The sequence below is a fragment of the Epinephelus fuscoguttatus genome, linkage group LG20, assembly GCF_011397635.1.
Source record: "Epinephelus fuscoguttatus linkage group LG20, E.fuscoguttatus.final_Chr_v1".
Classification (NCBI taxonomy): domain Eukaryota; kingdom Metazoa; phylum Chordata; class Actinopteri; order Perciformes; family Serranidae; genus Epinephelus; species Epinephelus fuscoguttatus.
Window position 1 is genome coordinate 12,712,041 of NC_064771.1, and position 26,496 is coordinate 12,738,536.

The following is a 26,496-nucleotide window of genomic DNA, read 5'->3' on the forward strand; positions in this document are numbered from 1 at the left end:
CTTTATTCCCATACATGTCCATTCATTACAATAGTGGAAATCCATAATAAATAAGCACCATAGATAATCAGCAGAGCAGTAAGAAACATTTAGCCTTAGTCATGAGACACACATAAAGGGAAATAATTGCCCCTTGGAATCAGAGAACCTGCAATAGATTTGAACCATCATATTGTGAACTGGAGGACAAGTACCTTTTAAACCTGTGCAATTAAAGAGGGTAATGTAATAACATTGGCTTGATGTTTATACATAAAATATAAAAAGAAAATACAGTCACGTTGTCTAACCAAAAGCACACTTTCACTTGTAATTATACTGTTTGTCAGGGTCTTTACGAAAAAACCCTTCTGGACATTCTTCTGATTGGTGATAAGATGCTAAAAAAAACATTTTCATGTTCAACAGTGGGACCACATGCAATTCTCACAAAAGAGATATCTGCAACTCTTCATTTTAGGAACACATAATTCAGTGTTCAATGGAGCAGAGCCATTAAACACATCACAGCTACCTGACGTGATGTAAGTCTGCGTGATGCATCCCATATTACATCACATGTCCAGCATTAAAGTAGGATGATTGGGGTCAGGGATGTGGGTTGAAGAGTTGGATGAACTGCACATCTTCAGTGACTATAATTTTTTTTTCCTGCTCTGGTAGTCGTTTACATTTTTTTTTTTTTTCATAGGGCTGGTTTCATCAACAACATATTACATTCACTACAAGGATACATTCTTAATTCAAAACTTCCATTCAATTCACAATTCACTTTCACAAGAATTGGCACCTTCTAGGGAGATCAAGTTATTCAGCAGTTTGTTGCCATATTAAAAAAAAATAATAATAAAAAATAAAAAAACAAACAATGCAGCCACTGTGTGTACTATGGGCGAATATATTCACTACATCTCTGGACAAGCAAGCAACACTACATTTTTCCTATTTCAAAACACTTCCCTGAAGGCACAACCAGGAAATTCCATTGTTTCTTTGAGGGCAGTGTTCAGCTTCATGTGCCAAAATCAACATGGCTTCCAGGCAGGCCATTCTGATCTTTAGTGAGCGAACAGCTGAGGCGGTCCAGCTTTGGTATTAACTGTGTACTGTAAATGGCCTTCACCTACTGAGCCATGTGTCCTGTGTCCGAGGCAGCATGCGCTAAGTTGAAAATGCTTGAATAATTGTTTCCATTGTCCCTGTTGTATTATCTGTACATTAAAGGTATATTGACATCTATGAGGGTCGGAGTGAACCGAAGGCTGAGGCTTTGCCATCAAGTGGACATGGAAACCATGCAGATGGTGACGAGGTGTAGAGGCACTGGAAGGGCCTGAGGAAAAAGAAGGTACAGAGGCAGCTGTTGCAGAGGTTCCACCTATTACTGCTTCAGTTTTTTCTCATCCTAAACCTGCGTCTATTACAATGTACAAATTTGATTTTACAGTAAAACACCCAAGAAAAAAAGATGTCTGCAGCACAAATACAGGACAGGAGGATAAACGCAAGTGGGAGAACTTCTGCTAAAGCTACCGCTGTACAGTTTAACGGTCAGTTCACTCAGATTACTTAAAACATATTCTCTCAATTACACCTTGTGGTGTCTAGCCATGCAAATAATTAAGTATAATTTGCACAGCTTTAAAAATAGCCAGGGTATGAGGTTTTTGCAACCAACTTTACAAATGGAGGTGATTTGTATGTTGTTTATCACAGCATTTAAAACAACATTTAAAAAATTTCCAATTCAGCAACATCTCTTTCAGAAAAACTAAGAATGTTATTCTGGCTATTTCATAGAACTCTTTTGTAACTTCAAAGTCCAGCTAAAAATAAAGCAGTTAGCATAGCTAGCCACCACTACAGGCATGTGAGGAAATATGGTGTTTTTTTAATCTGACTGAACTGACCTTTAAGTTAAAGAAATACATTTATTTCCATTCTTGCTGAGAGTTAGATGGGAAGATTGATATCACTCTCATGACTATAGCATAAATATGATGGTTAGCCTAGCTAACCTAGAAAACAGTGGGGAGAGACAGTTAATACATTTTGGTTTTGTACATATTAAACACAGTATAAAAAAGATGGATGACATGACAGCTCCCTAAAAATGAAGCCAAAACAACGCAATTGCCCCCTGGTGGTTGGCTGCAGTACAGGTTATAAACCCCGCCCCCTCCCTGTTAGCAAATGGGACATGAGCCAAACTAAGCCAAACCATCTTTCCCCAAAGAATTTTTTTTAGGTATTTTAGGTAGTTCTTACTTACAAGTGTAAGTACAAATGTTTGTTTTTTTAAGACGTTTGGTTTTAATTAGTAATTTTAACTATAAAAATTGGGTTTGATGTCATGATTGACTACTCTGTGTGCCAATAAGTGTGCTCATGATCAATGGTGCTGCTTCCAATTGGTCAGATGGGCAGTAGGTGGGAACTCGACATGGCGGAGATCACTACTAAGCAGACTCTGGCTCCAAATGACATCACCAGCACAAGATGGCAGTGGCCGTGTCTGGGATATTTTGGCTTCATTTCTGTGCAGTAACAGTAAGTGGATACAATCATCCGTCATCACACACACACACACACACACACAGTGACAGGGCTAACTGTTAGCATCACACAGCTAGGCTGACGTTACCTAATGGTTATCAACAGAACAGGCATTTCGGTGTTGTTTTGAGTATGTTGAGACTGTTAAACTGCTTGGTATCAGGTGTTAGCCGCTGCTGCTGCGTTAGCTTGTGCTAGCCTGGAGGACAGCAGCTCAGTGACAGCCCTTCAGCACTGCATCTAATCTATGTAACGTTAGCAAACAGTGATAGAAAGTTTGTTGATTTCTGTCATGTCAACTTTGAATTTAAAGGCTGATAGAGGCCTTTCCGTTAAATAAATACATTTCAAATTGCGCTTGTTTCCCATTGTTGGCCAGTTTACGTACCTTTTCTTACATTAGATTTTTCTCACAAGTACTCTATAATAATTTAATCCAAGTTGTCGAAAATGGAAGTTCCATCAAATGCCCATCCCTATTGGTTAACAGATTTTCAAAAAGGACAGTGCTAGATTAGCATTTTCCCTGCTTTTATTGTCACTCTATATTTAGCTAGGCTAACCAGCTGCTGGTTGTAGCTTCATGTTAATCCTACAGTCATGAGAGTGGAATCAAATTTCTCATCCACCTTTCAACAAAAAGGCAAAGTGTATTTCCCAAATGTAGCACTATTCCTTAAAGATAAATATCAGATATAGATAAATATCAGTCAACTGTCTGCATTACCATTAACATCTCTTATGAGTCATACAGTTTCAGCATGAAATCCATTCATGTCATGTCCTTAGTGGTTGAAGAAGTCAGTGCTCTCCAGTAAAGAGAATGTCAGAGAAGTTTCATTATGTTACACCAGTCACATACAGGCACCTGAACTGTTAAAATACTGCCTTCACAAGACAAACCCTGGACTCATCAAGGAGTGTGATCACAAGAGCGCCATCGTCTTAACGTTCCATTTCAAACATGCGACAGAAACTCAAAACCACTCAGTGCTCAATGGAGATGATTCTGATGAGGACCACACAGTCAGTCCTCATTTCATATTTGCACCCTAATTTCCGCTGCCATCTCCATATTTCAGTTCCCTTTGAGTTTATCCTGATAGCACACGACTGTGGCGGGTTCCTTTATTTCCTTGTTTTAATGTTCTTTTGAAGGAACGCCCTGATACACTGAGGAGGACATGAGCCCTTGAGAAGACACCCAATATCCCAAAATACAAACCCTGACAGTTTTGGCCACAGACAGATGCCGTATCAAATGTCACTAGTCCTTGCACCCAGGGCCAGATCTCCCAGTGTGGAAAAGAAATCCTCCATCTCTTTCTCCAGCAGCCGATTGCGGTTCTCTGCATCCTCGCGCGCCCGCTCCGAGTTGCGTAGTTTGATCTCCAGCATGCGTTGCTTCTTCCTCTCCTGCTCCATCTCTTGTTCCAAACGCTCCATCTGTGCACACAGAGCAGCACTGGACTCCTCCAGTCTGTGGGGATGAAACACATCACAAACAGAAGGCAGAGGTCATTGACATTCACCTTCACTGTTGGGGTACATTTTGAAATGCTTTGGTGTTATTAAGGCAAAACTTTAAGCTGCACTCTGCAAGTTGTTTTTACCCATAGAAATGCAACCATCTTGTAGGTCTTAAATTAAAATCACCATCACCTCTACTGATGTCTAAGCATTCAGGTAGCTTTGGTAATATTTGGAGATATCTCAATGGCAATTCTTTTGGAAAGCTCACAGTATTTTAAGACAACGTAAAAAATAAGTCTTTGTACAATTTTCATCAGAAATACTTTCTACCTTTAAACAATTACAATGACAACTGTTCAAACTAAGGTTTGAGAGAGAAGGAAAAGGTTAATTGTGGTTAGGGACTGTTTGTAACTTACAAATGGGGAGGGGGGTAATGCATGGGTTATTTTGGCTTGTGGGAGATGCGTACAACGTTAAATGGTTGTGTTTTGTATTTATTTTAAACACCCTCTGAACCCCAAAACCTGCCAGCTAGTTTTAAAGGCATGTTTTCCTTTAAATTACCAAAATTACATCATTTATTAAAGCCAGGAACTGAAAAAAACAGAAAATATTGTTGGATAGTCAAATTTCCAACAGTCCTTGAACACCTCATGTGAGGCAAACGCCTTCAGGCACCAACTCTAAGCTAAAAATAGTGATATTTTATCAAAATCACTTTGTTTTTTTAATTTATTTATTTTTTTATTTACATTTGGCAAAAAAGTGTCCAAGATTTTGTTTTTCAACTTTTAACTTTTCCTTTTTCAACTCACCCTCAAAGGGTACGTTTTTAAAATCTGATAATGGCTGCCATGCTAAATTACTGATATTATTCAGGGCGCTGCAGTCAGTGTTGCATGTTACGGTTTATTAATACTGGCTGTGTGTGCTGTGTGTTTGATGTTTTTTCTTATTAGATTTTGTTGGTTTTGTGTGGTAGGACTGGTGGCTGTCATGCACCCATATTCTGGATTTGCATTTTGCTCAGGAAATTAGCCTTTTATTTTGATGATAACTCTAAATCCCTCTGTGCTGTTTGTTCGTTGAATTGGCTCTAATACCTACATCTGGTATGAACATTAAAAAAATATGGTTACTGGGGAGGGAGGGTCGTACATTTTCCCCCTGTCGCTAAGGGAGGCTCAAGGAAAAATATTTGTAGCTCCAGGGAGAGTCACAGCTTACAGACTTCAATTTAACACAAAGCCTACGTTACAAACTGGGTGTGTGGAGTTTGAAAGCTGTGGATGTCCACCAGGCAGGGAGGCTCTAATAAAAGATGCTATTGAGTTGCACCACGGGAATTATTGGATCCAGTGTTTTTAAGCTTGAAGGGCAGGGTCTAGCACATGATAGGGCTCAGTGACAAAAAAGATAGCTGGTTTCTACTGTAGAGCAGAGTGGTTCCAGACTGGGGACAAACGAGCCCCATGAGAGGATCTACATACATGTGACTGAAAGTTTGGGAACCCCCAGACTTACTTTTGGATCCTGGCCTCGTATGAAGTCTTCTGTTTCCTCAACTCTTCCTTCAGTCCTTCCACCAGACAGCTCAGTGTTAGATTTGTCCCGTCCCCATCCTCAGACATAATGATGGATGGCACCCCGGCCGCCATGGCCATGTTTCCATTCTCACTGCAGGCTGCACTGCTACTGCACAGCTCCATGGCCTCACAACTGTCCTGCTCAGAGCTCGGGTCTGTCGTCATCCCTCCATCCCTTCCTCTGTCAATCTCCCTCTGGCTCTCCATCCACTCCCCTTTTTCCCCAATTTCACCCCCTACTCCACAGTTCTGGTTTGGTGAGGGTTCACTTACCGAGTCGGGGACGGAGATTTCGCAGGAGGAAGTGGACCAAGGTGTGCTGGAGACACTTGGGACGCTCCCCATGCTTGAGGAAGAGGTGACGTTGTCATAGGTGGACAGTCTCTGTGAAGAGCCCGTGGAGTCACGATCACGGGCGGACCGCTCGCCTGATGAGGTGCGCCGGTGTCCCCTCAAGGACGACAAACCATTCATGAGCCAGTTACCTCCACCTCCACTCCCACCTCCACCCCCACCAGATGATACACTAGTCACATCAGCCGCAGAGCCGCCGCCGCTGCTTTGCTTGCCTTGCGGCTGTGAACGAGGAGCCGAAGAGCTTTTGAAAGAGTATTTCCAGGAAGGTATGGACTTGGCTTGTTTACTCGGGCTAACCACCGTCTCACCTTTCCCTGATGGAGACCCCAGTTTTGGTCCGGGGTTCAGGTTAGGGGTCTGGGTGGGAGTGACAGCTGCACACAGTTTGGCATCCAGAGATGAGGCACTGCTGTGCAGTTCTTGGTCAGGGTTGGACACCGGGCAGTTCTGGAGGTCTTCCTCTGAGATCCAGGCGCCCAGGCTGCGATGCTGGAGCTGATGACCCTGGACAGGGAGCTCTGTTTGGGGTGCAGTGGGTCCCTCCTGGTCCCTTCCTGAGTACAAGCGGTTGTGTTCCCTAATGAGGATTGTCATCAGGTGCTGGACCAGAGAGGTGCCTGTGGATCATAGACAGGAGATCAGTTTTTATCCTGCACATCCAGCAAGTTTGATACATATATTTACTGACAGTACAAGGTGTAATGTGACTTGTTGTGACTTTTACCATGAATGCAGTCATTTCGTCAGCGATCATCGGCCATACCTTCCATGATAGTGACTGGGTCCTCCATCTTGGGTCGAAGGATATTTGGTCCAAATACTGTGGCGAGGTTCTGGACACTCATCTTGTTCTCACTGGAGTGGGACTGGACCTCATCGAGGAATCTAAGCAGAGATAACAACGTTAGAAACACACATCGTTCTTGAAAACTGGTGACATTACCAGATAATATACTTACTTGCATATGTAGGTGAGGAGATTGTAGTTAGGTAGAGGTAGAGTGTTAACTTGCTTTCCCAGCTCCTGGACCCCCTGATATAAGATTGAACAATTGTTAGACACACACTCACGTAGATAAAAACACAAACACAGAGTATACTGCACATACCTCCTCCTCGTCTTTGGCCAAAAGCTGTGCACAGGTTAGAAAGTCTTCATATTTGCAGAAAGGAATGACTGGTTCAGGCAGCTCTCGCAGGTACAGCTTCAGCAAGGATGCCACCGTGTGGACGTCTGTATTACTGCAAGAGAATACAGAAAGAGAGATGTCAACTGGATGTTCTGTCATTTACATCTCAGAAAGCTGGTTGTAACGCTCCTATCTGTCCAACCTGTCAAACAGAGGCTTGTCCCCGCAGTCAAAGGCCTCCTGCAGCTCTTTGACCAGGTTGGCCTGTCCCGGCATGCGAAAGAGACCCTCCTCGTCCAAACCTCTTTCCCTGATGAAGTCAACACACTGCTCCACCAGCAGGGGGGCCAGCCGGGGGCCAAACTTCCTCTCATACTGCACTGTGTCCTCTAAACGCTGGCCAAATATCCCTGGGGACAGATGGAGGAAACATACTTTGTTGTTTATGTCCATCAGATCATGGTTGTGATGATCAGACAAAGATGAGTTTTCAAAATAAAAGCCCCTGGATGATAATTTAATTTTCAAGAGTTCAATAGTTCAAATCTTCAATCTAGTCCACTCTGAAATTCTACTGCCCAAACTTTTATGTACATTTAACTTTTAAACAGGTCACTAAGTAAATATATTTTTTCTATGCATTTTTTTACAGAAACCTCAAAATATCAAAATGTTATGATGCTTGTATTTTTTTCCTACTTTTTACAAGTTTAAAAATACAAAGCATTTCTTCTTTCAGCCTTTTCAGTGAATTTCAGTTCCCACCTTTAACAGTATTTCAGTTTAGCTTCCAGTTTTTTCTCGCAATGTATTGCAGTTCTTCAACTTCCAACTCTGCAAGTTTCACATTTCAGCTTCCAGGTTTTTCTGCAGTGCAGTGCATTTGCGCTTGAAGATTGCTGTATTTACAGCATGCAATGCTTGCAATTTGTTTTTACCTTTCAGTATTCACAAGCATTTTCTGCACTGTCATGTTTATTTATGCATCCACTGAGGGCATACATGAGTATTCTAGGCTGTTATGAAATTTGGAACAAAAAGATATATCTTAAATTTATAGTTTGTATTTTAGGCATATTGTGAGCTTATTTGACCATGTAAGTTGTCTAATGTATCTTAATATGTTAAATTTTCATGCCAAGCAGCATCACTTTATATCATCTTAAATCTTGAATGTGACAGAATATCTGAAAGCTAGAACAATGCCTATTGTATTGTGTACTGTTGCCTATTACTGTCCATTTTTTAAGCCTATATCAAGGACCCCCAGTCACAATACTGTTTCACCATTACTTAATGCTGTAGAGACCCAATCTATTAAGATATTTGCATTATATAATGAATGACTTTGCACAGACTTTTAAGTAACCCTCAGTGGGCAAGGATATAAAAACCTGTGACTGAATCAGTATACACATAATCCCCATATCTGCCTAAAATTTGCCTGTTGGTCCAAAATAGTCTATTAAGAAATGGTTCAGTGATGCAAATGCAAAGAAAAGTAAAGAAAAAGTTATTGTTGAAAGTATGCAATCGCACATTCGCCAAACTACCCCTTAAATTCTAAAATGTGCAACTTGTTTTGTACATGACTTTTCACTTATCACTGTTATAAAACAAGAGTCTGTTCTTGCAGTGCTGGATAGATAAAAGTATCATCTTTGTTACTGATGTATTTGATAGTAGTGGCCATTTATTAGGCTATGAAACCAAAGGTGAAAGCTTTTCCTATGACTTACAGAGAATTTAGATTTGTGGTTGAGGCCATTTCCACAGGTTTATGCCAGTTAATAAAAAAAAACACACATTTTGCCAAGATACACTTAGAATAGAATCTGTGTTACTTTTAAATGGGATAGAAATTAAAAATTCTAAATAAACCGATTAACATGTAAGGCAATGTTTTTCTTCTAAAATGAAAATCTTGCCAAGAGGGAAATCAGTGTGAAACTCACAAATATGTGGCACTGAATGGCAGAAGGCAACGTTTAAATTCTGTATTTCTAACAAAATTAGAGCAATACATGTTAAAGTGTTGAACAATTTCCACCTCTCTAATGTAATGGCGTCAAGGTTTGTTGATTTAGTTGAAAAATGTACATTTTGCAACAATGAACCTGAAACAATGGTACATTTGTTTTATAGTTTTTCACATTATATTCACTTGAGAACATATATTTTTCATATTTTTCATATATTTTTATAAATACTGGTCACTGTGAAATCCAATGTCAAATATGTTTTTTTTTATTTTGAAAGCAGTGTTAATTAATTGAATGTTATGACAAACCTCATTCTATTGGGTAGATCTCCTATACATAGGCTACATATAAATTTGGAAAATCACCCCCCTGTTAAATAGTTTTGTGATATATTTTTTTTTTCTAATGAAGTCTCTTGACCATGTGAATAACAATTTGTCTACTACTACCCCCTTTACATAACTGTTCAATTTTAGTCAGTCACTTTTTTAAAATGACTCTCCTACTATGATGTCTGACTTTGTATTATTCATTGTTTTCAATGAAGTTGAATTATATATATATAAAAAAGTAATTGTTGTAAAATGACTAGCTAATTGGAGGCACAGCTGACAGCTGAACGTGTCTACTGAACCGTCCAGTGCCTGGTTGTTACCTGTGGCCAGGCTGCAGCAGTCGCAGCTGGCAGACAGCTCCCAGTAATCGTAGTAATTCACGGAGCAGGAGCTGCACAGCAGCAGGGCGCGTTTCTCATACATCCCAAAGCCACATTTCACCACGTTTATCCATTCCGGTTCAGGCATTTGACTCCACTGACGGATTAATCTCACATCCACCGAACTGCCGGACAGCGGAAACGAACTGCAGCTGAAGAAGAAGGCGGATGTGTTCAGACGGACGGCAGCTGACGGGGGTCAGAGAGCTGTGACCGCGGTGCTGCTGTTAACGACGGGTCTATAAGTTGGCGACACGTCTATTCTGGACCGAGAGCCGAGAGACAGACAGCCATACCCTGCGAATGTGAGAGGCAGGCTGGAAACATGAGCCAGCCTGTGTGAGGTAACCCGGCGGATAGCACCAAACTTTAGATATGAATGTTGCTGATTCTGATGCGTCCGCCCCCCTCTGAGAGAGAAATGTAGGCCATGACACCTGTCAACAGGGGTGTAGCTAGGATTTAGGGGCCCCACACACCCTTGTCCCCCACCCCACCTCCACCTAGGCAACAACTGGATCATAAATAATAAAATTAAGTCACCACAATATTATTATTATTATTACAATATTTGTAAGTTTTTTTTTAAAGCAAACCCTGGTCAATATTTAGGCCTACATGATTAACTAACCAAATTTTGGCAACCATGGGACAGAAGACGCCATCAGACACAGCCCTGTGGAATGATTGCCATATAAAGTTGACATGCAACTGTTTTGCTCCTGTTTGTACTTCTCATGTATATAGTTTAACCATTACATTGGATTCATGAGACTAGTATCCATTATTCAAAAAAATAAATACCAGATGTTTGAAAAAAATCATATGACATATGCCATATGTGACTTAAAGTATTAGACAAATATTTTCAGTTTTGGTCCACAGCATACAAACAATTACATATCATGTCATTTTTGGCTACCACCTTCGTTTGGACTAGGAAACAGAGTCACAACTTTGGGAACAGGTCGAAAATCCTTTTGATTGTGCCACAGGATTTTTTTTTATTTTATTTTTAATGCAAATGGTTAGAAGACACTGTGAGAATTTAGGTAATGCCTTCAGAACAGTGTTATACATTGCTTTTCAACCTTTTTCTCATGTTTTTGTGTTTTCTATTTACGTGGAATCAGGCAGATGATAGATGGCAGATGGACAACATCGTCTTGGCCGCACTGGAAAAACAAAATACAGTCCAACAGAATGGCAGGACAGCAAAATGAAATGCACATGACAATATGTTGAGATGGGGATGTTGCGTTATTTACAAATAATTCTAAAAAAAAAAAGTTGAATAAAATTCATGTCTCTATTATTTATTGCAAGTTTCCTAGTTATGTTGAGTATTTGTCCAGATCACCAATGTTTCCTTGTTACATGAGGGAGCTACTGCATGTAACATCCAGATGTATATTTCATCACAGAGGACATTTGGTTTGTCGCTACCATCTTCCTCATTCCATGTGAACGCAGCATTTACAGCATTTTACAATTTTTGAAAATGGTCCAGTATTGAATGAGAGTTCTGCAGCGGCGAAACAGGGTAAAACGTAACAACTCGGGGCAGAAGCGTACTGTTAATTTACATCCATAAACAGTGCTTGTTTTTGCCAGTGACGGGCTCAGGTCTGACAACATTATGGACAGGATCCCTATAGAGATAGACCTTTTTGTTGAAGACTCAGATCCTTTTTGTTAACTAGAAACAGCCCTAAAATTGCCTTCGCCAAACCCACCAGCATCCATTTTTTAAAAAAAACAACAGTGGCAAAAAGATCCTGTCAGTGGCAAAAACAAGCACTTTTAGTTGATGGCGCGCTTATGCCCTGAGTTGTTGCATTGCAGACTGTATTGTGGCTGCTGACTGGAGCCCTCTCACTCAATAAATGACTAATTTCAAAAATTGTTCTTTTCATCAGTCACTCAGACACAAATCACAGGAAAATAGGGTTCAGACTGAAAAATACCAAAGTTACCTTTAAGTGTTGTTAAAGGTTGCTGGGTGCAAAATACAATGCATAGCTCTGTGAATGTAATAGTAACTAGAAAAGCACTCAGAGAGTGTAGACCTCCGCCAAGTAGGTGATATTCCCTCCCCCTCTGCATCAGATTTTGCCCACTTTGCTTCAACTGATCACCACCAAAATTTTATCATCTGTTCCTTGTCCCATTATCCACATTTCCTGAAAATTTAATCAAAATCCGTTCATAACTTTTTGAGTTATTTTGCAGACAAACAAACAAACAAACAAACAAACAAACAGACCAACGCCGGCAAAAACATAACCTCTTGGCGGAGGTAATAGAAGCACAAACTGGGGCTATAGCTAGACATACAATAAATGTGCCGTAATACCAAAGCAGTTCAAAGAAGCTAAAAAGCTAAGCTTAACTACAGAGTTGGGTTCAGCAGTACTGATTCAGTCTTAATACAAAAAATATGGATATTCTTTTGTAACTTCTAATTTTGAGTTAAAATAGCAAATATTTTAGTTGACACTTACTTAGATATGAGAATCTACAGCCTTTCTCTACATTATGTAATTATCCTACATCAGTGTGGCCTAATAACCTCGTTCCCTCTCTGCCAACAGAGCTTAAAGCTGCTTGATTACAAATGAAGTTTCAAATGAGAATAGTGATGTCATACACTGTATCACTGGTGTGTTATTCTACATTTATCCCCCTATTAATATACAGCTCCTTTGTAACCCAACACCGTGCTGTTCAGCTGCTCCTTATGTCCCAGTTCACACCCAGACAGGCCTGGTTATATTTCTGGCCTCCCGTCAAGTACACTAGTTAGACAGGCTGACCAGAGCAGACAGGGTGAGAATCAACCACAGACTCACTGCTGCATGGAGAGGAGGAACAGACTGTGTGGGAGGCAAAGAAACTCAGTCTGACTGGATCTGAAATCATTCATGTACAGTACATACGTGTTCTGCTGATCCTTGATCCAATAAACCCAAACCAAACAGCGCCCAACAGAAGCATCTATTTTTGAATTTCTGGGATAGATTGACAGCAAACTCTGATCACATTTCCCCAGTCAGGTACAGTGTACAGACACCAGGGTGAGAATTAACTGCACGCCAAAGAAATGAGACACAGTAGGAGTAGGTGATACTTTGCGTGTCTGGGCTCAAGTGTGTAACTCATACAGTATAACATGGACAGACCACAGAGGTGGGCTGTCGTCTTTTCCAATTTCGGGAACAATATCTTGTTTCAAGAAGTGTTGCGAGATCTCCGAAGCCTACAGGGCTGAAAGGGAATGAAGACTAACTGTCTCAGGATAGTGCTTCTTCCAATGATTATTGGCTGCGTTGAGAGATTTGAATAAAATGTTAAGAACAAGTAGTACGCTGTCCTTTCTGTAGCTCCACTCAATCAGTCTCACTTGTGTGTTTTGGTGTGTCGTTATTTTAGGCTTCCCACAGCCCACATTTTGCTTTAGAGCGACCTTGAGTTTTGATCGTCACCCATTCCCATGAGACAGACTCGAGGATGGAAATGTTGCTGTGTTTCTAATCGTTTTTCTTGTGTTCTGGTTCTAAAGGTTTGACTTTACCTCCTCCAAATGGTGCCCAGATGACCCGCCGTATGGCCTTGACCCAGTCATCCATGTCTGTCTGGGAGTTTGCCATGAGCAGGAAGGACTCATGGCTGATCGGTGCCCGGTCCTTCTCTCCTGTTCCACCTGGTGAGACAAATGAAGGAGAAAGGAGACAGAAATTAGGGGTGAGTACACCTGAGATTTCATATCTTGATTTGCCAGAACACTGGCATTTATCAAAGAACTAACTGAGTGGTATGTTGATTAGCAGACATATGATAAAGTGTAGTTAAGTCATCTTTCAACAGCTTGAATTGTTTCCAAAATTTCCCAGGTCCTAGCTTCTACTACACAGTGAGCTTCAATGTCAAGTACCTATATTTATTTATTACCTTACTGTCTGGGACTTCATTGAAAGGGCAGCAGTATATTTGCACCCTCTAGCAGGTTTCCACTGTGGCAGATAATTTGGGTTTGTGCAAGCACTTGTGAACCAGCATGGTCTGGGCTGCCCAGGCTAGTGTTCACGGACCTTGAGCGGGCAAGTATTTTTTACAACAAGACATCAAATCATAAAAACACTATAAAGATGCAGTTCAGAGGGCCTGTAAATTAGATCTGCATATAATTCTGCAAGTTTTAAGATGCCATACTCACTTGTCACTCAGTTTGTGAGCTTTTAATATTCAAGACATATGAAAAATGAACTCAGAATCAAGAAAACATAGACACCATCCCAGGTCTGCCATGAGAAAATTATAAGCCTGCGATTTTACTGGTTATGGTTGCTTTTGAGTAACAGGAAGTGAGGGGTAAAAAAATACATTTAAGGTAAGAGCGCTCAGTATGTGTGTTTGTTCATGGTATGATTGTGTGTGCTTTAGATGTGCTGTTGTTTTGCTGGCAATGTGGTAAGGGTTGCATCAGGATCAGAAGTTTTTGAGCTCTGCTGTTAACTGGTGTTTGTGTTTTTAATGCAGTTTGCTACTTTGATTAATTGTAGTTAATCTAACATTCATATGGAAGGTGTTGGGGAAGCTATTTTGAGAGCACATCTATGCAGGCGTCCAGTTACTTCATACTAAAGCAGCTGGATTACAGCAAAGCTGGCTTAGGGAGAAATCTAGTTTGTTTAACTGAAGCTACTTAGAAAAAGTAGTTCAATCTACTTAAAAAAAACAAAACAAAACAAAACATAAAATCGACAACTTACATGCACTCTAAAAACTGATTCATGGGGTATGTGGATAAAAATAAAGGGGTTTTCAGTGTAAAAATGTGTTTGTTACATGTAAGTGTTTTAATCACTTGACATCTTATTTTAAGAAGTTGGTCAAATTTAAAAGCATTTGTGACATTTTGAGTAGAGTGGATTTAAAATGAATAAGTTAGAATGTCTTAACTAAAATTAATTGACTCAAACACCACCACAACTTTTGGATAAATATTAAGTTGGTTCAACCTAATTATGTTTTTTGAGGTCAAAGCAAATCATGGTAGTTGGACTAAACTAATTGACTTTGTTGGATTATAAAAGACTCATAGGACTGACTCAATAATGCCAGACTTGGAACTACTTAAAAAGATGCAATCAAATTGTTACCCTAGTTTTTAAACCTGAACCAGTAGATTGCTTTTTAGGGTGTGAAACAAAATTATAACAAAATATAATCCAAAAAAGTCCAATGGCAGCAAAAAATGCCACTTAACTGAGTTTATTGCAACAAGTGTCCACTTGTTTAGGGGTCATAAATCAAAAATAAATAAACACATAGATCCCCAACATTCATGGGAACGTGCAGTGAAAGTCAGCTTTGGTTTTGTATACAATGTCTATCAGTCAGACGCCTGCCTTCAGAAACTAGAGTCCAGGTGGGAGTACTGCACCAGGCAGGATTACTCAGATAGCCAGGTAACTTCTAAAACAGCCTGTAACAACTTCTCTGAACATTTCAATCAATCAATTTTTATTCAGAGGGCTTTACAGCATACGACATTCCTCTGTCCTTAGGACCCTCGCAGCAGATAAGGAAAAACTCCCCCCCAAAAAAACCCTTTAACGAAGAAAAGAAATTGTCAATAAATAGTAATAATCAATACCTCTCAATAGTTGACACAATCACGTTTTGTTTTACTAATTCTGCCTGACTAATGCATTGCCTGAAAATGCCATCACCGCTCAGGATGAAAAAAATGGAGGTGGCTGTACTGGTCTAAGGGGATTCAGTTTCTTTCATGGCCCAGAATTGTTTGTAGTTTTAGTAGTTAACTATAAAAATGGCAAAAATGTGATTAAACTATTTGAATCACTGTGCAAATGTGAATGCAGCTGAACTACCAGCAAGCTACTGCAAAATGGAGCTATCACCACTTCTCAACAATGCATATTGGACCCATGGTTTTGGCAACATTCAAGATTTTGTCAGGGAGATAATAACATCACAACAAAGGTGTGGATCTTGCATCATCATCAGACAGGATAGCATCCCAGTTCAATATTTATATCAATTTACCAGCTGATGCTTGAAGATAGTGCAAGAATGTTATTAGCTAATGTGTGAAAATTACTTTAATGACGGTATAATAACTGATTTAGAAAAAAGAAATCAGATGGGGTTGACATCAGATTAAATCCAACGTGCTGTAAAAGTTTCTCACCACTAGATGGCACAGTTGTCCTGTTATTCATTCTCTGTATTTCTACTCTAACCCTCCTGTAATTAAGGCACCAGTTCACATTTCATTTAAGCACTTAGCTGCATGACACTGTGATCCACAGCAGCTTTTAAGAGAGTGTGGAAGTAGAATGAGTCTCATATCCCAAATTCATTCAACCTCCTAAAAATTTGTGAGGTGTGCCGGGAAAATAAACAGTGTGAAACATGACCAGCTGCTACATAAAAACACATTAACACCATAAACTGCAAATATATCTTATAATCTTGACCACACCACCTGCTGTGTTTAAACTCTTTTCTACTGTCACACATGTAAATAACTTGGAGAATATGTCATCTGTTTCCCATTTGTCTGAGCCATTAGTGTTGGATGGTGTTGTTGCCACAGTCACAGTCATTGTTGTCACAGTCATTTAGCTGCGAGGAGGGAATCCAAATATAAACAGTGGAGCCATAAAGCTAAGTGCCATTGTCACCCAGCTTTGCAAACTCACACTGTCATGATGAACAACACTGTGGTCTCTCTTCAGATGTGCTCCAGTGTCCTGGAAATAGTGAGGAAGTAACTCAGCAGTTCATAGTGTGTGCATTAATATGTGCCGTAGAATCTAAATGAGACCTCTGGTTTACCCTCAGGAAAAAAGAGGCCAATTAAAAGAGTGATTAAAACTACAGAGAGGACACTCAGACGTTAAGGAGCCTTGGCACATCCAATACTTCCTCTTCAATGTATCAGGCCCTGATAACACACACACACGCAGAGCCACTTAAAATCAATCCCAGCATAGCCGACAGACACCAAAACTATTGGAACATCCAAGCCTGGCTGGATGAGGAGTACAAAGATCCCTGCTGGGGCCAATTAAGATAACTCTGACTGCAGGCACACGTAAAACTGAGTTTCCCTCTCAGGGTCTCAGGATCAATCTGATTTCCACGTGGCGATCATCAGGCAGAGGTTGACATTTGAGCCTACAGGAAAGCCGAATGTTTACAGCGTGTGTGCCTTTTGAGTGCCTGACATTTAAGAACTGAAGCTATAATTCTTCACTATTATAGCCTCAGTTTTTAAATGTCAGACTGCTCGCTGATGCTGGTGAATGGGAGATGAGGAGAGGAAAAAGAACAGGTAATTCTTACAGGGCTGAAATCCTTTCTGATGTCATGGTGTGAGCTTTTTAAACCGTCAATATGGAGAGAAAGATATGTTTACTCAGCATGAGAGGAGTCAGGTGATGCAATGCGCCTTTGAACATGTTGGATCGTCCTCAGTTCTTCAGCATCAGTCATCTCACAAGGTCAGTCTGGGTCCTTTTCTACTTTTCACTGTTGTCAATTAGCTGATTTAAATGCTACACTTTGGACTGGCTGTCACACTTGGTTGTCAACCTTGTCATTTTAAGAAATATGAAAGTGGTCTTGGTTGGCGTTCAACAGCCGTCAAGTTACTCGAAAAATGTAATTAACGACTCTCTACATATCACCCATTAAAATACTAAGTACATATCTCAACAGTAAAAGTAATTCATTACATTACTTGTTACATTACTTTCATTAGCAACCAGCCTATGATTCAGAGGTGTTTACTGACCATCAACAGCTAGCTTAATGCTAGCTAGCCCTGCTAATTTCATGTAGCACTACAGTCATTCCGTCCTCATACACGTCCACCAAAACCTATAAAACTAGGTTTGTGATGCTTGCCAATGGCGAATAATGAACGTTAGCAAGCTAGCTAAGAACACCCAACATAGTAAATTAGCAAATTTTAGAGTAACTATAATTTGAGTAGAATACAGTTGCCTTTCCACACCAAGCTAACATGCCCCGACCCAGCCTGTCTAACACTTCTGAGCACACAGAGATAAATATCAACCCTCATAAAAAACAGAAAACAAGCCGATATATCAAAGCACCAAGGTATTAATGGAAAAAGTAGCTTAAGTGTATTTATTTATGTGTCATAGAGTGCTGTAAGAATGACCTTTTTATGTAGGCCGACATGGACGTCACCCTGATTCCCTCGTCAAAAAGTGAATGAGATTTTTCCATTGTATTTTGGATTGTTGCAGAAAATAAGTTGTGGCAAAGTGATACTGAGACGTTTTATTCAGCAAGATTATCTTCATAAATTATTTTGACTTTTGTGATTTTTTTTTTAAGCGGGGCGGCACGGTGGTGTGGTGGTTAGCACTGTCGCCTCACAGCAAGAGGGTTCCTGGTTCGATTGCGGGTGTGGGAGCCCCTCTGTGCAGAGTTTGCATGTTCTCCTCGTGTCAGCGTGGGTTTTCTCCGGGTGCTCAAGCTTCCTCCCACAGTCCAAAGACATGCAGGTTAATTGGGGACTCTAAATTGTCCGTAGGTGTGAATGTGAGTGTGAATGGTTGTCTGTCTCTATGTGTCAGCCCTGCGATAGTCTGCCATCCTGTCCAGGGTGTACCCTGCCTCTCGCCCAATGTCAGCTGGGATAGACTCCAGCCCCCCCCCCGCGACCCTCAAGAGGATAAGCAGTTAGAAAATGGATGGATGGATGGATTTTTTAAGCCTAAATGCATTCGCTAGAAGTAAAAAGCTAACAGTAGGCTAGAAACAAACTGCACCAAGGTCGCATGACGTCAACATCGCCATCACAGCAAGGCTGTAAAGTCATGTTTGGCGTTATGACTTTGTGTAGTCTCATTTGGCTACTTGTTTGTAACTGCGTTTTTTAAAGATCCATAAAGGCTACAGAATTTATGAGTGGGGTAATGACTAACGTATTTTATGTTGTAGAACAAAAAGTCTCTTCAGCCTGTGTTAACCACAGACCTTATTTCAGATATCAAACTAAAAAACCCATTTAAAAAACCCAGTGACTTTAAGACGAGGGAACTGGGAGTGCTAAAATACTAACTTCCGGTTCCTTTGTCTGGAAGTCAGTGCGTTTTTAGGACTTAGGAGAGGTTTAGGAGTTAGATGCACACTCAGAAATTGAACCGTTCACAAATTCGGAGTACTGCTGCAATGCACCGTTGGGTCATTCAGAACACCACACTCTCGGAGCAGCAGAGCACACTCTGGGCTCTCTGTCTATGGAGACGGAGCAGCAGAGCGCCAAGCAGAGTGAATGTGTGGTTAACTTAATGGTTTGTTATTCGTGTAGAAATAGAACGCTCTGTTTCTTTGAACGACAGCCGGCTCATTTTGGTGAAGTGTGTCGGACTGGATTTACGAACACACCCTAGGTATCAATTTTGTTGTGAAGGGGGGAAAAAAGCCCCTTCAAAAAAATACACATTGACACAAATATTTACAAATCAGCCTTCAGTGATGCTTTTTCCGCAGAAATTTTCTAAAAGGAGTAGTTTAGCATAAAGTCGCCAAGAGTTAGATGAGAAGATCAGTGCCATTCTCATGTCGGTATGGTAAATATAGCCATGAGACAGTTAGTTTAGCTTGATGTTAAGACTGGAAGCAGTTGGCCAACAAATGGTCCAGCACATAACCAACTTTTTGAACAGAACATACCAATGAGATAACATGTAACTTGGGAGCTGTTACTGCTACTAAGGAAACCTTTCCTTTTTCAACTCTGGATCTGCAAGTTGCTGAAGTCACATGCTGGGAACAGATGTTTTTTTTTCTCTACAGTTTATCATTTAGCAGCTTTATGGAAGCACAGGTCTAAACCACACAGTAACCACTCTTCTGGCCTAGCAGAGGTCATGCACTTCATACACTGTTTGGTGTGTTGGAGTGTCTTATGTCCCTCAGGCCACGTCCTCTATTAATAATGTGACTGATGATTGGGCGCTGTGAATGGGTTGGGGATTAACTTTATACAACCTCTGTGCTGCTTATTATTGGTAAAATGTATGAGAGAGAGAACAGACAGAGAGAGAGACTGGCAGAAAATTGTGCATGTGTAGTTTCACAAGCATTGAGGACCAGTCAGTGCAGCCAATACTATTATAGCTTCTGTGTTTCAGAGAATTCAAACATTGTTGCTAATTTGTGTTGCCAGTTAATTGAGAATCGATGTTTTAGGGTTTCCACTCAGCACCCACTTCAGACTGTCGAATACACAGTGTTGTTTGAAGCACTTAAATCTTCAAGCTCACAAGTCACTATTACATTTTTGTGATTATAGTGCTAAACGATTTGCAAAAAAAAACAAAAGAAACAGTATGAAATCATAAAAAATACTACATAAACAATGAAAAATACACATACAATACACATAACTAAACTACAACCAAAGACACATTACCATCCACCTGGCCTTACAGCTGCTTTTCAGATCTGACCTCATGTTTTCTATCCAGCATGCACTGCTGTAGACACAACAAGCCCCCGCCACAATATATCTACTGCAAGCGTGGCTGACACACAGTACAGTAGACACTGAACCTGACATACTGTATCAGTAACTGTGTGCAGCTGACCGGTCAGTCATGCAACTACAGCAACTTCAAAGAAAAGTAATTATTAGCTGCTTAGAGCGAATCTGTAAGTCACTGGATGATAGTAGGTTTGGAATCAGGATACTTCCTGCTTTGCTAATTAGATACAAATCACAAAGTTGCAATACTTTTTTTTCAGTTGTAAATTGTTAAATTGTGAGATTAATTCATCCACTTCTGCATTCAAACATTTCACAGAAATAGCTTGGTAACTACAAAACTTTGCACATAAAGTCAGTCTGCGTCTTTCTGATCCACAGAAAATTTGAAATAAATCATCCTGTAAGAGTAGATTTTGTTAAAATGTTCAATAGTCTGATTATATGATGTATCTTGCAGGAATGGAGCAGGAACAAGAGTCAGTACCTTTAATTCTACGCAAAAAAAGCCATGAAGAAGAGTTTGTATATCTGTATATTCCATCAGTCTCAAACTCATGCGTGCCATTTCACCCTCCACTACACCGGTTTAAAATCTCCAGCATCTGTTTCCCGTTACCTTGGAGATGTTGTTTCTTCAGTCTGTCCGGCTTGCAGCACACTGGCCCCATGTCTGAGTGAGCTGGGACTGGCTCTGGCCTAAAGCTGCAGCATGAAGCGGCTTCTCCGTCACCACTGTGCCTGTTTGGAAGCAGATCAGTACGCAGGTAGCACTGACGGCCAGAACCTGCCAGTGAGGCATGCTCGATGCCAACGGACACAAAACCCGTCAAACGAGTCCCACTCCTTGCCCTTCACTCATTTATTCTGTCCATTCATTCACTCTTTTCTTCCCGTTCCTTTCATTCAGCAGTGTGGGCAGCAGGTCCGTTCCCTCAGCCCCCCTGGGGAGAAGCAAATCCCTGAGGAGGAGTGTAACAAGGCTCTCTCTCTCCCTCTGTCTCTCTCTGTTTGAGTGTGTGTGTGCAGTAGCAGGGAGATGGGCTGTCCTCGAATCTTTGCCAAACAAACTTGTATACACACACACACACACACACACACACACACACACACACACACACACACACACAGAGGGAAAGCAGACAATGCCAATCAATCTCTGTGAGACACAGGCAGTGCAGACTTTGGATCCCTCTGGTAACAAAATCTGTTTTGCCACTTTCCCTAACTGGTATCTCTGACTCAAAGGTGATCCTGCTGATTACAGGGAGTGTGTTTGTGGCTCCATCCATTTCTTCAAAATGCCACATAAGCTAATAGAGTACAAGCACGTAGCTGAGTGCGCTTCAGATAAACTCTGTTAACACTGTACACTTCAGCTGTTTACTGAAAAAGATTGTTCTTGAAAACTACAAAATGAGACATGGTATCAGCTCATTAAACACGGCTCCAGCTTCATCTAAACTGATTAACAAGCACAGACACAACTTTCTAAATATTAACCAAACAGAGGCAGGAGCTGCCTGAGGTTGTTAAAGGCTCTTGTTGAATAATCTACAATCTACAACATACTGTAGACCTAGTTCTTAGTAGCACACTTAATGATACAGCAGATATTTTGTTTGCCAACCATCAGTGGAGGGTATAATATATCGGAGAGTATAACCACTTTCTCCATGGTAACCTACCCATCTATTTAGTAGTACACCCACCTCATTACTGTAACTACCACCACACCACTGCCCACCATACCCGAATAAACAAAGAAATTCTGTATGTTCCACTTATAGAAATCCAACATTCAAGAAAAGCCATGACAGTCTGTCCTTCTCTGTGAGATTGAGAGGTAATCTCAGGGTCACTTAGCAACAAAGATGGAGGCTGTTTAAATAGGGAATAGAAACCTTCAGAATACATAATCAGATAGGTGTTACGCATCTCTTATGTAGTGATCTGCATTCTGCTTCATAGTCCATGATGTCATCTTTGGTTTGGTGTAACATCTTCACCACCATCCTCAGTGTATACATTATACATAGTGTGCATAAAGGTGTTGTATTAACAGCGCTGTATGTTTATTATCCCACTAACTCATATTTAGGGTTTGAGGTTGGGACCTACAGGTGTTGACAGTATGGGTGTCAGTGTTTGTATAGACTTTAAACTGGAGAGGTTAAGGCAGGCTAAAGGAAATTTGTTTTACCGATGAGGGGGGTGGCCCTGTTTATTCTAATAAAAGTAGCTTAAAAGCCAAGCATTTTGACTTCCCAGGTATAGAATTACCCGGATTTTCTATATTGTTGGGCCCACAGTGCAAGCACACTAGAGACTTTTGCCGGCCGAGTGGCTAATTTCTGGTTTAGCTCTCCACTCACCTTGTGATCTAATTTATTTGTGCAGCTCTACGTACTTCTATAGGAAAGTCTTTTTGGGCCAGATGGCGTCAAGTTACAGACCCAGAAGTTGCAATAATGTAAAATTGGCCTCAAAGCCAGGAGCTGTTCCTGGGGGCTTTTACCATTCTCACGTCTAGCCCATTCTCTCTCCCAGCTCATCAAATCCTGCCACTTTGTCAGTAATGTTTACATCAGATACCGACGCACAGGGGCACCGTTTGCAGCAGTATGATATGCACCAGGTGCATCAGTTTTAGATGCAGTGGGCGACAACCCAACTTGACAAATACCAGCGCTTTGTTAGCGGTTGCCAGCATCAGATGTGGATGCACAGAGACACCCTTCTTGGTGGTGTGATACGCACTGGGCAGTGGCAGTTTGGAACGCTGCTGTCAACTAGCATCACTACGGACTTTCACCTGGGAGTTTGCGGGAGTCCGCTGTTTGTTTCCCATGTGAATTTTACACCAAACCATGATGGGTTTTTTTTTCTAAACCTAACCAGTTTTCTTGCCTCAACCTAAGGAAACAAACCAAAAAAGTGTTTTACCTATATTGTAAGTTTACTTTGAAAAAGACTGTATGCATGTAACGAGCAGGAACTGTTCATTTTCAGTTAAAACAGAGATGTATTTTGAAAAGACGCTATGCTTGTAACAAGTGTAAATTGACACAGCGTTCCAGAACATCCAAAACAGAGACAGGAGGGTACGTAGTGTGTCATATTTTGACAGGTAGGTCCATTGACAAAGCGGCAATATTTGACAAGATGGGAAGAGAACATGTTCTGATGTCTGTATGGTAAGCATGGAGCAAGAGCTAGCCAGCTGAGCTTAGTTAAGCACAAAGAGTGGAAGCAGGGAGGAATGCCAAGCCCACTATCAATATGCTAACATGTTCTCATCCCAAATCGTCACATATTGCTGCTTTATCAGTGGCTTTTCGCGTCTACATATTAAGTGCTAGGTATCTTTTTGCGTCTGCTGTTGATGCTCCAGGATGCGCTACCAATCCAGGACGTCAACATAAGCACATGGTTAGGTTCAGAAAAAAAAAATCTTTGTTTGGTATTCCGGAAGTGAACACCGAGCTCCTGGGTGAAAGTCAGTGGTTTGTGGACCCATCCACCACCACCATTCCCAGCCACCCTATTGGGACTTTCCAGCTCCTTATATTACATCGTTACCGGCTGCATTTCAGTATCAATTTTCTTATCTAACTTTCAGCCAGAAAGCGAAAAGTCTCTCCCAACATTCTTAGAAAAAGTGAGAATCTGAATTCATCTTATCTAATAAGAGAGTCTCAATGTGACATTTCCCTTTAACTTCTATATGCATCTTGCGGTGCTCTTTGAAGGCCATGGATCCAACACTGGTTACAAATCTGACCCAATGAGGATTAATGACATGGCCAACATACATTGTGTTCATGTCACAGAGGTCAAAGGGTAAAGGTTACAGTGACTGTGTGGACTCTGTTGTGAATTTGTTGTTGCCTCTTGATAAAATAGATTTTCTAAACACAGAATAATCCTGCGTGTTTTTGGACATGCATGGACAGGGTGCAAGTGTGTGGGCTGCCTTAAAGACTAGTCCACCATAATGAATTAGCAGAAGCCGTCACGTTTGCACAGGCAAGAGTGTGTTTTGTGTGTGTGTGTGTGTGTGTGTGTGTGTGTGTGTGTGTGTGTGTGTGTGTGTGTGTGTGTGTGCGTGCGCTGTTTTCCAGATGGCTTAATTGCTTCACACTACCATAACAGAGGGCTTATAGCCTTGAGTCAGCCGTTAAATACAAAGAATATTTTAAAATGCCCAGTTATTTGCACATTTCCTTCATGCCTCCAGGCTTTGAGACAAGCTCAATTCAGATTCTGGCACATGACTGTTGAATCGGCTTTGTTTGGGTGCACTGCTCGCTCTGTCTGGAGTACAAGAGATAAAAAAGCATGGTGGGAGTCCAGTTTTTAATTGCTTGCAAGCTAAACTACTGCTGTTATTTCACTCAAATGCCAAAAGGAAATTACAAGGATAAGCAGGATGACTTTTGTGCTTCTTTTGCTTCCACTGAGAAACATTCAGAAAGATCTGTCTGCCAACATAACTGCACTTTGAATGTGCTGAAGCAGTATACATGTACAGAAGGCCTTTGCTGTTTTCCAATTTTGTGCCTCCTCGATCCTCCAGCTTGTGACCCAGAATTGATCTCCGCACTCCATCTTGAAGGATGTCTCAATTCCTACAATGCACCTGAAGGGCCGAGGTTCGAGAATCAAGGAGGCTGGCCTGAGGAGTTATAAGCGAGGATATACCAGTGTATCCTATGCGAAAGTGTTTTCGGCTGCTGAAGTATAAAAGAGCCGTGACACACAGCTGTACTTTGTTTAGATAGACAGACATGAGTGTGTTTGCGTAAATATATGTAACTCACTCATATAAATATATATATATATATATATATATATGTCACTCTGTTTATATATTACATTTCATACAGACATTCCTAATGCTTCACACACTAAAATAAGGCTATATACTGTATGTATCGGGATGTAGCCTATATTAGTGATGCGTGTATCGGCTCTCACGCCATCTAAATTTGCATGTGCACCACCCACCATGAATTATTTTCTCTGATCTGGAGTCCCCCATCCGCGTGGATATTTCATTCCCCCTCCACCAGTCCATGTAGAGTATGTTGCTTTTTAATAAATGAACATTTAAAGTTCTGTGAGTACATGTGTGTGTCCGTTTGTGTGTGTTAAATAAAAAATGTATGGCATCCCTACATTCTTGTAACATTATGCCACATCGTCAATTGAATTAAAAGTAAACATGCTCAGACAGAGATAGGTTATAATAAAACAATGGACAGGTGATGACATCTTTTCAGAATGACTGCTCCGAGGTGAAGGTGTCTCATTTTGTTAAATGCGTGTTGCCTTGACTCCTCTCTCCTCACGCTTCTGCCTCGACTCCTCTACTTGCATCTCCTGTGGGCGGGGCTAAGATGCGAGGAAAGGAACTGAGGAGAAGAATGGAGGAGGTACAAATTGGGAAATGGGAAAGGCATATGGAGATTTTTATACTGACTATGACCCTGAAATTGTGGGACCATAAAACATTTGTCCTGAATGATGACTTGTCTTTCCCATGATTCCAAGAGTCAGTTTATGAGAAACTATCTTCAGTCTGCTTCTGTTAACATAGACAAGGCCTGAATGTAAAGGCAGACCCGTGGATGAGGACATGCACATTGTGTGTGTGTGTGTGTGTGTGTGTGTGCGTGTGTGCGTGTGTGTGCGTGTGTGGGTGTCAGGGGTTCGCATCTTGCTGACTTGCTTGTATCTACCTCCTGCAACAGGGTTGTGCACTCCATATCTCCACAATAAACGTGACCAATGGATTTACCCTGTGGCTGGACACACACACACACACAGAGTCTGACAAAAACAAAGCCCATCAGTCAATGATATGACCCAGATGAACAGCCAAGGTCCCTGGGCTCCTTTGAAGGACAGGGCTTCTATTACAGTGGACAAAGGAGTGCTGAAAGTGAGAGAAAGCCAGCAGTTTCATTTCTGGGCTGGTCTGACCTCAAATTGAGGGTTTATCAGTCTGGGAGTTCTAATCTTTTATAAGTCTCGCCTCTCAGATGTGCAGTTTTCTACTATTTGTATGGCTGCAAGGGGGAAGCTGCTGTTCCAGGCATATATATGTTAGAAATTGATGGTGCCTGAACTT

General features: G+C 41.0%; 1 protein-coding gene across 3 annotated transcripts in view; it reads right to left on the minus strand.

Moving 5' to 3' along the window:
• The window catches only part of si:dkey-191m6.4 (rho GTPase-activating protein 22), a 48,367-nt gene continuing 21,871 nt past the window's right edge, over positions 1-26,496 (minus strand). Inside the window, exons 1-8 of one of the 3 annotated variants that reach the window (XM_049563842.1) lie at positions 20,980-21,350; positions 13,377-13,505; positions 7,308-7,515; positions 7,085-7,217; positions 6,935-7,008; positions 6,739-6,860; positions 5,557-6,592; positions 1-4,036 (exon numbers count right to left, since the gene is read on the minus strand). In XM_049563842.1, coding sequence (XP_049419799.1) covers positions 3,814-4,036; positions 5,557-6,592; positions 6,739-6,860; positions 6,935-7,008; positions 7,085-7,217; positions 7,308-7,515; positions 13,377-13,505; positions 20,980-21,031 — 1,977 coding nt within the window. In that variant the 5' untranslated portion in view covers positions 21,032-21,350 and the 3' untranslated portion in view covers positions 1-3,813. Of the gene's footprint in view, positions 4,037-5,556; positions 6,593-6,738; positions 6,861-6,934; positions 7,009-7,084; positions 7,218-7,307; positions 7,516-9,742; positions 10,243-13,376; positions 13,506-20,979; positions 21,351-26,496 lie in introns of those variants that run through there. The other 2 variants (XM_049563841.1, XM_049563843.1) reach the window with 2 other exon arrangements.